The following is a 13,633-nucleotide window of genomic DNA, read 5'->3' as shown; positions in this document are numbered from 1 at the left end:
TGGTTATAACATAATATATTTGGGGTTATAACATAATATATTTAGAGTTATAATAATGTATATTTGAAGTAGTAATATAATATATATGGAGTTATAACAATATATATTTGGGGTTATAACATAAATATATTTGGTATTCTAAAAATATTATATCCTCAAACAAAGACAATTAGATACCGAACTAATATTATGTTATAACCCCAAATATAATATGTTATAACCATAAATATATGTTATTATAACCTCATATATATTATGTTATAATCTCAAATATATATATATATTATTATAGCTTCGAATATATTATGTTATAACCCCAAATAAATTATGTTATAATCCTCAAATATATGCTGGTTTAACACCAAATATATTACGTTATAGCCCCAAATAAATATTGTTATAACTCCAAATATATTATATGACTTTTCACATTATAATTACATGCACGCATAAGTTTTTTTAAATTAACATAATAAGCTGGGCTTTTGAGAACCGTCTTTAGAAAAGACGGTCTCTTAAGAGAGTGGCCAAATGTTATATGGGCTTAATTATTTGACCCATAACAATGATGATATAGTTAAAACTTAAAAGTAAGAGAATTGTGTAAAAAAAATCTTAAAATAATAAAAACAATACAAAAATGGACATCAAAAAACAATAAAAATATGGAAACTCACGTGAGCAGAGGGAGGAGGTATTAAAAGAAGTAAAACAGAGGGAAACTAAAAGCAAACGAGTGGTGGAGGATGGGAATGGCCACCACTGACCACAAACTATAACTCACCAAAACTATTTTTCTTAGACCTTAATTGTGCATTGAATGCTACAAATCACAGCCCTTCTTTGCTCCATTGTCTAGTCATCTAGTATCTTCTTTTCTCTTCTCTTCTGTACTACCTGCCTTCAGAAAACTGTCGATTCAATTTTACCTGCTTTTTCTCTTCTCAAATTGTTGCACAGTACTAATACTCGACAAACTAGGAATTAATTTGTGTTTCTTTGTGGGTTTTCTTTTTTAATGTGTTTTTGGGGTTTCTGGGTTTGTCTTTTTTGATCAAGAAATGGGTACACAGGAAAAAGATCAAACCTTTGTTGTAGATGCTGCAGTTGAGGAGAAATCTAGCGATACCCATCAAAATTTTCGTCAGATTCTTCTCATTTCTGCTGGTGCTAGTCACTCTGTTGCTCTTCTCTGTAAGAACCCTTACTTTATTTTGTTCTGATTTATTTATAGGAGCATTGTAATTGATAGTTTGGTGATGTATTGATTGTTTTGGGTGATTGTGGTTTGAGTTTTTTGTTCAAAGTTTCACTAGAATTGTTTATTATTTATTATTATTTTTTTGTGTGATTGAAAGTGTGGCTCAAAGGATAAACTAGATCATGATTTCCTTGGGTACATGGTAGGCTGAGGGTAAAGGAAGGCTAGGGGAGGGGAAGGGAGAATTGATCCTATATTCCTCCTAGCGAAGATGATACATGCTCCAACTCAGACAAGATCAGATTCTCTAAGAAGATCATGAATTCATCATGTGTTAGTGAGATGATCATGGTTGCATTGTATATTAAGAGTAAAGACTAAAAACTGTATCTTATTCAAGTGATGATATTTCAACTACGTCGTTTGAGTAGCTGTGGCCCATGCTTAGTTGTCATTGTCATTTGTTTGTAAAGTTTAAGAGAGTCTTGTAACCAAACCTGGTAATGAAAGCTGAAACCTATATTTGTAGAAAGAAGGATTCCAGGATATTGGATAGCTAATTATGTTACTAGCTACAAACAATAGGTATGCTGCATTGGTGCCTCGGATGCTTATGGTGATGCTCACAGGAACTATCAATCTAGAAATAGGTCAGTTTTGAGTGATTATGGGTCTAGTCTTCAAAGATGCAATTGAAGAACATTAACTTTGGCTTAATATTGATCAGTCTGAACCTTATCTTAGTTAATATATAGTAATGATCCACCATTGCAATGAACACATATAGGATTACCAATTGTTTGGGCTACTTGTTGGTATGTTTTAATACATCCTTGCACATGGATAAATACCTGGTTTGATTTGTTTATCCTTTTTATTTTGGTTTGGCCCAGTAATCTCCAATGTTCATCAATTGACAGTGCCTCGTCTTGTTAAATGACCTTGACACAAATTTTGTTTCTGCTTGTGAGTTTGTGTTAAACCCATGACTTCAGTCTCAGCTCTAGATGGTTTTTTGACGAGTTAATTTGCATGGAAATGAGCTTCACCAACTTTTACTAACTGGGAAATTGTGACATAGAAGGAAGTATGGGGAAGTTGATTGTCTTTGGTGGGCAATAGCGTTCCAATTTGGTTGTGATTGAAGAGTATATTATTTTATGTTATCTTGGTGCGAAACCCCTTCCCTCTTTTTAAATTGAGATAAATACTAAAGAGTTTAACCAAGGTTTTTATAAAAGGATCATACTCTTGACTTGTGCTGTGACTATTAAATACATGTTCAGCTGGAAATGTGGTTTGCTCTTGGGGAAGAGGGGAAGATGGACAACTAGGCCATGGAGATGCCGAGGATCGATTTTCACCTGTGCGATTGAGCGCATTAGATGGTCATGAGGTGGACTCAATTACTTGTGGGGCTGACCATACCCTTGCATATTCTGAGCCTCATTTGCAAATCTATAGTTGGGGATGGTATGTTTTGTTGGCTATTCCTTTTCTGTTTTGTTTGTATTTTTAAGTAATATTTTATTATTAGGTGTCAAATATGGTGTTGATTTGTTTATGTGATCCTTGTTTTCAGGGGGGATTTTGGGAGACTAGGTCATGGAAACTCTAGTGATCTATTTATTCCTCAACCCATCAAGGCACTTGGTGGTAACAAGATCAAGCAAATTGCTTGTGGTGACAGCCACTGCTTGGCAGTTACTATGGATGGGGAGGTAGCAAGGTTGTTTTTTTAAATATAAATTGCTCTTTTTCTATTTTAAATTTAATTGATAAGAACTGGAACTACATGAAATGTGAAATGTTCTAGCAGAGCTTAATCAATTAACTGTCTTTCTCGTCCATCATAAGTTGCGTTTTCTATTCACGTGCTATGTTTGCATTTACTAAATGTCACTCATGTTTGTACTCTATGGTTTGCATACCAAGCCCTCCATGTGTTTATGGTTTACCCCCTTGGTGTCCTAATTAGCATATACCCGGATAAATTATTTGAAAATCTCGAAATGAGCATTTGAAATATTATGTCTATAAATACTTTGGACTAGATTGTAAATATTCTAATCTGGATCTTTGTTGCTGACTAATATATTTTTTGTTCTTTATTGTTGAAGTTGGGGAAGGAACCAAAATGGTCAGATTGGAATTGGCAACACTGAGGATTCTCTCGTCCCTCAAAAAATTCAAGCCTTCCAGGTACATATAATATCGTTAAAGAACTGCAATTCATTACTTGATGTCTGACTTGCTAAAGCTGGTTCTGGCTGAGTCTTTATGTAGTGATCATGCGACATCTATGAAGAATCATAGCTGTTATTCTTTTCCAGGGAATACCCGTGAAAATGGTGGCTGCTGGTGCTGAACATAGTGCTGCTGTCACAGAAGCTGGTGAGGTGTATGGCTGGGGATGGGGCCGATATGGAAATTTGGGCTTAGGAGACAGAAAGGATCGTTTGGTTCCTGAAAAAGTTTCTACAATTGATGTATGTCCCCATTTTTTGGCTATCGCTTTTGCCTTATTTTTACTCCTGCATAGTAGAGCTTATTTTGAATGAATGCTCCTTTTTCTCTCTGAAAAAGTTGTGCTTTGAAACTTCCGTTTGCTGATCATAAATCTCCCTTAGTTTTTGCTTGTAGGCAAACGAGCAGTTCTTGATCCTAGAACTAAGACGATTAGATGAACAGCACACTGCTGTCAGTTGATATCTATTGTTGCAATTGTTGACATGTATAACACGTCAATCAATCTATTTCTCTAATTTATCACTTTAAGATTGTAAGTGATCACTTTAAAAATGTAAATGATCACTTTGTTATAATTGGTCACTTTAAGATTGTAAGTAATCACTTTAAGATTATAAGTAATCACTTAAAAATTGTAAGTGTACATTTAGTCAACCAAATAGAGATGGTCTGACCTTGAGACCATCTCATTTGAGAATATGTGCTATGCTTAAGGATTGAATATTAACAACGAAAAGATAGTAAATCAATATCTATCTATTTAAGGAAAAGGATATTCTTTGATGACCCATATTAAATCTTGATGATTCAATGTTTTAACTATGGGAAATAAATCAAAGTCTTACAATTTTCTCACTAGAACTAGGCTGGAACTTCTATTGCCATTTGACACCTTGATGAAGAATTCTACTACCAATCTTGGAATGTTAACTCCATATTTTGGAATAAACCCTTAGTCCCTCGCGAGGTTACCATTATTGTAGTTTTGCTAGAATTATTGCTTGTTCCTTGCATGGGAATAATTTTTGGGATTAAGGCTCGGACATTGTTGTTGCTTGTTTTCACATTTTCTTTTAAGGTTCTTGATGAATTCCCCTTACAATGCGGATAATTCTTGGGTGAATCCTGCTTTATTACCTTAAATTAGGGTGTTGAAATTCGACAGCAAATGCAGTTGGATGGATGAGAGGCCACACTTGAATGATTTGCTTTGGGTGCTTCTCCATCATGAAATGATTTGCCAAACCTGATGGAGAAAAGTTAAGATGAGCAAGTCATTGCAGAAAATTTTCTGGCCAAATTAGCTCTTGTTAGCTAGAATTTTCTGCTGCAATAGCAATGTAAGTTCCTATGCAAGAATGGGACAAGGACAAAAAGATAAAATGAGTATTGAGGTGAAAAGAACGACTATGTTTGTGAGAGAAAATAGAGACAGTACCATGGGAGAGAAAGTGGAATTTTCCATGGTAGGAAAACCCAAGCGGAATGAGAGTGTTCTTTAGAAAAAGATATAATGGGCTTGAGTTCCAAATTGGCCATTGTTTTTTCCCTTTGCATTCTGTTTCAGCTGGATTACTGTGGAAAAATTATGTACTCCCTTCTATTCCTTTCATTTGTCTCATTTCTCATTGCACGTTTGCTAATGCACTAATTCAATCCTTAATATCTTTGATTGTGCATACCTAAAAATTATATGTCCCTTATTTCATTAGTACTAAAGATTTATGGTATTTTAATTTTAAATTATAATGGACTATATTAAAATGACTCATCAAATCATGTGCACTTTTTATGGAATTTACACATAATGTTTACTACCAAGGGTTAATTGGAAACGACCTCTTTGTTAGTATTATCACTAACAAAGGTAAGGTTGCGTACATACGGCCCTCCCAAACCCCACCCTAGGTGAGAGCCACTTAATGGCATTGCATTGGGGCAATGTAATGTACACTTAATGATTATAAAATGTTGATATTAAAAAGTTTACAACGAGTCGAATCAAGCAAGATTCCACTTTACTAAGTTTTAACTTACAAATTAAGAATAAATTCCAAACTAAGAGTAATTGATGAAAAATGTAAAATGATAAATGAGACAGATGTATAGAATAGAAGGGAGTATATAATAGAATGATAGGCCCCTTTTTAAGAAGCGAATGTGAATTGCCCAGCTGTCTGTGATGGCTCCACTTTTGTACTCCAACAAAGATTTTGTGGAAACCTGTTTTTAACTATTTGTTATCTAAAGAGAGATAATTTGTTCTTATGCAGTGGAGCTTCCTTTGGTTTTTATTTTTATTTTTTATTTTTTATAATGTTGGTTGATGAAGTTGCCAATTTGATTGCATTATATCTTTGACACCCAAACTTGGATCAATTTTCAGGGTATAGAGATGAATCTTGTTGCATGTGGATGGAGGCACACAATAACTGTTACCTCTTCTGGTAGTATATACACTTATGGATGGAGTAAATATGGTCAACTAGGGCATGGGGATTTTGAAGATCACTTAATTCCCCACAAGTTGGAAGCTCTGAGCGGCCAAATCATTTCTCAGGTTACATGCTATATTCACTGCTTGTCTTTGTCTTCCCGTATTATTAGTTTATATTTTGGTCAGGACGAGAGGCTTGGGTTTTGGAGTTTGGAGCATAGGATATGTATTTTCTTTACAAAACATTGCTGATAGTACAATGCATAATGCTCGAGTTCAATTGTTCTTTTTTTGTGTGTGAAAAACCTCAAAGCATTATTAGTTGAAATGTGAAAGTGTTCTATAAGATGAGTTGAATTTCAAAACTGATTTTTGTGGCTAATCTGTTGCGTCATATCAATATATCATGCACTTTTTCTTGATTTTAAGGTGGCATGCTGATTACCAATATCTGATCGACAATATGAGTTCTTCTCAAAGATTTTTTTTACCTATTATTTATTCACATAGAAAGTTACTAGATTGGATCTTGGACATTTCTAATTTTGTTGAGACTCGAGAGGTTTGTTCATACCATGTCAGACTTTCACAGCTAGTAATGCGGATTCGAGATTTAGGGAGGGAACTCCTACTAATTCTATGTCAATGATGTTGCAATTTGCATAAATCGCTCTTTTATATGGAGCTATGGCCTATTGTGATGGATCCTTATCCTAGATGTATTTATATAACTCTTTATTAATCAGCAATTCCCTTTGCTTGAGAGATTGACATAAACTTTAGAGCTTTGTTCGAGAGAGTAACATTAACTTAAAAGTGCAATTGTCATGCTAGTTTCTCTATGCATAAAAGTGTACTTTTAGGAAATCACTCTCAACCCTAAAAAAATTGACGACTATGTGCTCATACAGTACTTCAAAGGGAAAGATATGTAAGACCTGGAATAATTTATATGTAAGACTTGTAAACCAGACTGAATGCATCTGGGCCGATTCGGTTTAGTTCGGTTTAGGTCTAGATTGCCGGTTCAGTCTAATTATGCACACCCCTAGTTATGTAAATGTATGAATCCTTTGTTTTGTTGTTTTCAGATATCAGGTGGTTGGAGACATACCATGGCAGTGACTTCCGAGGGAAAGCTTTACGGTTGGGGATGGAATAAGGTTCATACTCATCCATTCCTTTGTCTCTACACTTAGTATTTGGCTATTCTGTTGATCTGAATTCAGGGTTTATTAAATGCTGTGGACGTTTGTCCTCTCTAAACTAATTTGGAATTATATATTTTATTTTCTTTCAATTCTGGTCTCCAAATAAACAGTAGTAATCAGAATTGGATTTTAAAGATGGCTTTGCTTTTCTGTGAAATTGGTCTTGTAAAGAGGTCAGCTGAGTCAAGATTCTTATCATCTAAAAGAGATCTGCTGAAATGTATCAATCTTATCTAACTAAGTAATTTTTTTTATAGTTTTCGAGAGTTGTGGAATATAGGAAAACAATCTAAGCTGATAGATTAGTTAGTTATAACCTTATCTAATACTGGAATTAGTGTAAGAGTGGGTGGTGTATGGAATAAAAATGTGGTTGTTCTTCATAACAACCGGTTTATAACTGATTTTGAGCTTGCTCTTTAGCAAAACCTTGTCATGTAACTCTGTGATTTAAATTCATGGAGTAATTGCCATTGTAAGTTGTTAGTTTAACATATTTACCATTATAATCTTTTATAAAAAGTGTATTAGGTTCCAAAAGGTCTGTTGTAAGCTTTAATATAAATATATGCTCTAGAAAACTTAAATTACTATGATAAAATGAATTTGAGATGTCCGTGAAACAAGATGTAGCACCGCAAGGTACCGCGTCTGCGACATTGCGACCATTACGATTTCGGCGATTCTATGGGGTGGTGGTAAGATGATATGCCTATCATAATTTCCAGCATTATTTAGTTGCTCTCATAAGCTTTTAGTGATATACATTTTTGATGTGTTAATTCTATCTGTATTTGGTGGATTATTAGTCTGTTCTACTTAGTTGTAAGTTTGTAACCTGAAACCTTGCCTTTGTATCGGGCAGTTTGGACAGGTTGGTGTGGGCGATTATACTGACCGTTGCTCTCCTGTGCAAGTTTCTTTTCCCAATGATCAGGCAAATCCCTATCCTTATTGCTTTGTTTCTTATATGTTATGGTTATTATTCACTATGGATCTTCTTTAGCAAACTAACGGTGTTTCAAACGGATGCCAGAAAGTAATGCAAATATGTTGTGGGTGGAGACACACTTTGGCTATTACAGAGAGAAACAATGTGTTCTCTTGGGGAAGAGGTACTAATGGACAGCTTGGGCATGGCGACTCTGTTGACAGGTAATAACTAATACCATTGCCAGCTCTAACTTCCTGAAATCCGGGTTGATTTGATTTGGTCGCTCTTTTAGGGGTAAGTTTGATCATGTCAACCACCCAGTGTCCTAATCTCCTCGTGAATAGCGAATCGAAAAAATGAATTATTGTCGATTTTAGGCTATTCTTTGAGCGAATCACGAATTCAAAAAGCGAATTAGCTAGCGAATCATGTTACACTGCAACCACCCTATACGATTCTTAGGGAAGGAGCCTCTTTAGCTTAATTAGGCATCGGGGAAAGTTTTTTGAGTTGGGTGGATATAATGGTAGTTGATAACCTATACAATATGAGGTCAGTGGAAAAGACCTGTAATTTGGAAGTTTGTTGTGAGCTAGTGGACCTATAAATGTTTTTTGTTTGGAATAGCGTAACATAATTCGCCAAATAATGCATTTTAGAAATTAGTTATTCGTTCAAACTGACTCTAAATAAGCCCAAAAACGATTATATTTCGCTATTTTCAATTCACGAGGAAATGAGCGAATCACGTGACAGTGGTTTGGAATCTCGTGATTAGTCCATGGACGCCAAGGCATGCGTTCAAGTAATGAGTTCTAACCTCCTTGATCTTCTATATAAAATAAACTGCGTCTTACTGAAACTTTTTATGCCTTATTTACTAAAAGCATGTGAATTGTGAACCTAAGAAGTCAGTAGTTATCCCACTTAAACATGGCCATGAGCTGTGCCCGTGCCACCGCAGGCCATGGTTGGGTTTAGCATGGGCCGATTTTTAAAAACTTTTTACCTAGAAAAAACGGTCCTGGCAAGCCGTGCCTATTGGCCTTGTGTCGGACGGGCCATTCTTCGAAAACCTTGAACAAGGTATGCACGGGACAAGAAATCAGTGCCAAGTAACAGGCCGGGCCGCACGTGTGACGATCTCAAGATGCTAAATTGCTAAGCACTAGCTGAATATAAATCTTAATTTGAAATCTAAAGTTGGATTAAAAGAACACTAAGATTATCAACTATATGTCTTGATTTCAGAAACTCTCCAAAGCTCATAGAGGCGTTGAGCTGGGATGGGTCGCGTGGTCAAAGAATAGAGTGCTCTAAAGCCGATCCATCAGCAGGTTTTACTCGTTTCTCATCTCTATTCACTTATAAATGAAGCACTTGCATAACTCCTCTATTCTCTAAACAGGGAAAATATCAATTCCGCCTTCAGAAAGATATGCTGTCGTCCCTGATGAAACTGTATGTTTAGTTGTTTTCAATAACGAATTATTATCATTCTAAATATTGCATAGTATACTCGCCCATTTTATTCGGTTATGTGCTAAAGGTTGAAACATTTTGACATTCTCAGGAGCAGGTTTCAGCAGCCGGGTCTAGAGACAATGGCGATGACGCGAGTGTCCCAGAAAATGATGTGAAACGGATACGTGTAGACCATGGACCTGTTTAAGGTATTTAGGCATTGGAACCTATATGTTTGCTTTATGTATATATACATCGTATTGGTGTTTAAGCTCTTGCTCGGGATTTTTTTCGCTGTATATTCGAGATCTTTTTGACCTGTAAATTGCAGTTGGTTCAAATTGATGTTCTAGTTTTGATTATACAAACTAGCTTCAAGTGAACTGGAAATGTTGCGTGTAATTGACATAGTTTCAAAAGCCCTGCAACTGGCTGCGTGATATTAAACTCGGTGATCAATACAAGACGTATACATGATATGATAGGAGTAGGGGCGAAACCAGAAAATAAAGATCAAAGTGGTCAGGGAATATCGGAGCTTCCTTTATCATTAAACCACTGAATTTTACTACTCTTGTGTAACAATACTAGCAACACGCAATTAAATAATTAGTAGAGGTTGAACTAAAAGAAAATAAGCCATGAAAGTGATCCATGAGAATGGGTTGCGGGGTTGTGCTCCTAACCGCCCTCTATGTGGCTTTGCGACTACTGAATATTTATCAAAATTTGATATCACCAAACTTCTCAAAGTGCTACGACCTAATTTCAATTTTCTACAATACCGCCCACGTATGTTATAGCTTTGTAGCAAAAATCGACCTAATTTACTTTTTTAGGGATTCTTTACCTTAAAAATCAAGTTGGCAATTTCAACGGTTTTCCTTGTAGTTGTGATTCAGTCTAAAAAAAATATTGAACCCAAAATATTGGGATCGGCTATATAAACCAATAAATCAGTTCTGGTGGTCGTTCACACGAGTTCTTTATTTTCTCTACCATCTCAATTTGTATGTCTTCCAGCCTCCAAGTCATCTTTGCCCTCATTTTACGTGTCACGAGTTTCAACTTTCTATCTTCATTATAGGTTTACTAATTACTATCTCTGAACATGTCTAAACAATCTTAAACAATTTTCTTTCATCATCTTCTCAATTTTTTGACTCATAACCATTTCTTATATTTACATTTTAAATTGTATCGCTAAAGGTATGTCCACCAATTTATCAAACCATTTACATTTTGCTATTCATCTTCCTACTATGATATTTTCTAGAAGTTTAGCATTTTGATACATACATAAGCGATTTTCTATTGGACGTCCTATGTAACTTGTCATTCAGTTTTAGGGGCATACCTCGATCATATAATATCCCAATAGCCACTCCATTTTCCCTACCACACCTAATTTATATGGGTCACATCTTATGTATATCTTCACTACTCTTGAATATGGACACAAAATATTTGAAGCATCCACATAGATTGATTTCTTTCTATTCTAACGTCATAGTGTTGCTTCTTATCTCATTTGTGCAAAGTGATATTTCATGTACTTTGTCTTATTTTGACTTAATTTAAGCCCTTGTGACTTCAATCTTGTCATCGTCGTTCTAACTTAACATTATCCTTTTGCAGTCTCATATACCAAAATAATATCATCAATCGTTAGTAAATAAGATGCACCAAGAAACGTCTCTTTGGAATGATAGAGTTAAAAGATTTAAGGCCGAACCTTTGTGAAGGCCGATTATGAATGAAAAAATCTTTTGTTGTCCGATTCTATGGGTTGAATGCATTCAGGGTAGATATCTTAAAAGAGGTCAATTGGTAGGATTTGGTCGCTCAACAAGATATCCTACTGATCTTTAAAGCACTTATGCAAGGTTAAGGAGGTTTTCAAGAGATCCAATCTCTATTCTACTATTGTGAAGGGACATTATTCTACTAAGAGGGTTTATAACTTGCTATGTCTAACAGGTAAGTACCGATCTGTCCCTTTAATTTTGTGAGGATGCGATCAAAATAAAATTTTTGTATTATATAGTAAAATCATAGGACATGGAAAGTAGGTATTTTGGGGTAAGGTTTTTTGGGCAAGTCTGTATGGAACAGAATAGTCATAGTCATAGTCATAGTCATCAACACCATATTCCGCATATGTTGGGGTCCAGAGAGAAAGGTAGCAAACTTACCATATATGTATCTCTTTTGAGAAAAGGACAAAGAGGACTGTGCGTACTCAAATAATCCCCTCGCCTGGAAAGATTACCTCAGTAGGTTGTGTGGAACAAAATGGTTGTTCCAAAACATATGTTTTGAGGTTAGCTATGTAATAGGTTATGAATTATGATACGCTAAAACTACATCAAGGAGTGACTTCTGTGATTTACTCTAGTTAGGAGATTCCTGTTAGAGAGATTGCACAACTTATTTTTCATGGTCTCAATTTGAGAACTTTATTCTTAATGTTGAGGAGCTTGCTATTCAGCCGACAAAGTTTGTTTTCACCTATGGATATGCATTTGGATGAGTTTGATGTATCCAATATCCACATGACGGTGCGAGATCATCACAGTCAATGACTGTGCAATATTTGTCACCCCTTTGTCAGAGCGTTACATCACAACTCTTACTATCGTAATAAGACTAGGCCAACACAATTAGATAGAGTAAATGAGGAATAAGAAATTATTATCAATATTATTGGAAATAATTTATTTTAAGAAAAATTATAAGAAACTATCTGATGTGATATATTTCTCTGCAAATGACTACCACTTAACGGAAAACGTTGATTGATCATTAAGTTTGAGGGTTTTACCAATTTGAGAGGTTAAGTTGTCTATGTAGCAGTATCGCATTAGTCCTCGTATTTTTAAATAATTTAAAATTAAAACACATGAATTAACAAAATAAAAAAAAAAGATATTTGACATCATTTTTACCCATCATAATGATTTTTTTTTCAAAAAACGAACGTCACGATTACCCTTATGGGGTAACCCTCTCAAAAATCTGGTCGAAATAAGTACTTATTCGCCTATTTTCCGATACGTAAACCGAAAAAAATATTTGACGTCATTTTTACCCATCATAACGATGGGTAAAAATTATCATCCATATTCGATACGTAAATATCTTTTTCGGTTCACGTATCGGATAATAGGCGAATAAGTACTTGTTTCGACCGCATTTTTGAAAAAGCTACCCCATAAAGATAATTTAGACGTCCGTTTTTTTTTAAAAATAGTTATGATGAGTAAAAATGACGTTAAATATCTTTTATTTTTATTTTGTTAATTTATGTGTTTTAATTTTTAATTATTTAACAATATAAGGACCAATGAGATATTGCCACATAGACAACTTAACCTCTCAAATTGGTCAAATACTCAAACTTAATGGTCAATTAACATATTATGTTAAGTGGTAGTCATTTGCAGAGAAATATATCACATTCAGTAATTTTTTGCAACAAAAAAAATACATAAGATAGTTTTTTGCAAAAGACCTATAGATTAAGTAGTTTCTTACTACCTCCTATTCAGCCTAATTGTCCCTTTTTTTTGGGCACTATTCACTTATCACTCTTAATTTGTATTTTACTCTTAATCTTAAGAATAGTTTGAGATATTAAGGGTTGTCTCGACAAGTATGAAAAGTCAAATGAGAAAGTTGGAGTGGATAGGAGAGAGTATAATTTTTCCTTTATTTTATATATTATATTATTATATATATATATATATATATATATATATATATATATATATATATATATATTACATTATTATATACTAGATAGATTTATGAATTATTTGAATATAAAATTAGTAATCTTATATGTGTAATTAAGTTATTATATGACTCTTAAGTTCTCAAGTATATTGAAACTACAAATTGATTTGTTTAAAACTGTAAAAGTATTACTATTAAATTGAGATTTATATTAATAATATATTATTATAAAAAACATAATCATAAAATTATGCACTTAATAGTACTCCTTCCTATTCACCCAATGTGTCCCATTTGACTTTTCACCATTTTTTTGGTGGTCAAATGGGACCACATGTGAAAAAAAAAGTATAGTGTTTTTTAAATTTTTATAGGGGTAAAGTGAGGTTAGTCCGTTA

At 34.3% G+C, this 13,633-nt stretch overlaps 1 protein-coding gene across 1 annotated transcript; it reads left to right on the top strand.

The window, feature by feature from the left end:
• The first annotated feature begins 693 nt into the window (after positions 1-693).
• Positions 694-10,624, top strand: LOC130828378 (ultraviolet-B receptor UVR8). Its single transcript, XM_057694343.1, has 12 exons — positions 694-1,194; positions 2,488-2,674; positions 2,784-2,930; positions 3,322-3,403; positions 3,535-3,690; positions 5,838-6,011; positions 6,980-7,051; positions 7,965-8,036; positions 8,136-8,254; positions 9,285-9,370; positions 9,442-9,494; positions 9,607-10,624. Exons 1-12 carry the CDS (start codon positions 1,062-1,064, stop codon positions 9,703-9,705), a joined length of 1,380 nt encoding a protein of 459 aa, XP_057550326.1. The 5' UTR covers positions 694-1,061; the 3' UTR covers positions 9,706-10,624.
• Positions 10,625-13,633: the final 3,009 nt, after the last annotated feature.

This window comes from Amaranthus tricolor, chromosome 12 (assembly GCF_026212465.1).
Source record: "Amaranthus tricolor cultivar Red isolate AtriRed21 chromosome 12, ASM2621246v1, whole genome shotgun sequence".
Lineage (NCBI taxonomy): Eukaryota > Viridiplantae > Streptophyta > Magnoliopsida > Caryophyllales > Amaranthaceae > Amaranthus > Amaranthus tricolor.
Note: the sequence above shows the minus strand (reverse complement) of the source record. Positions and strands in the feature narration are given on the sequence as shown.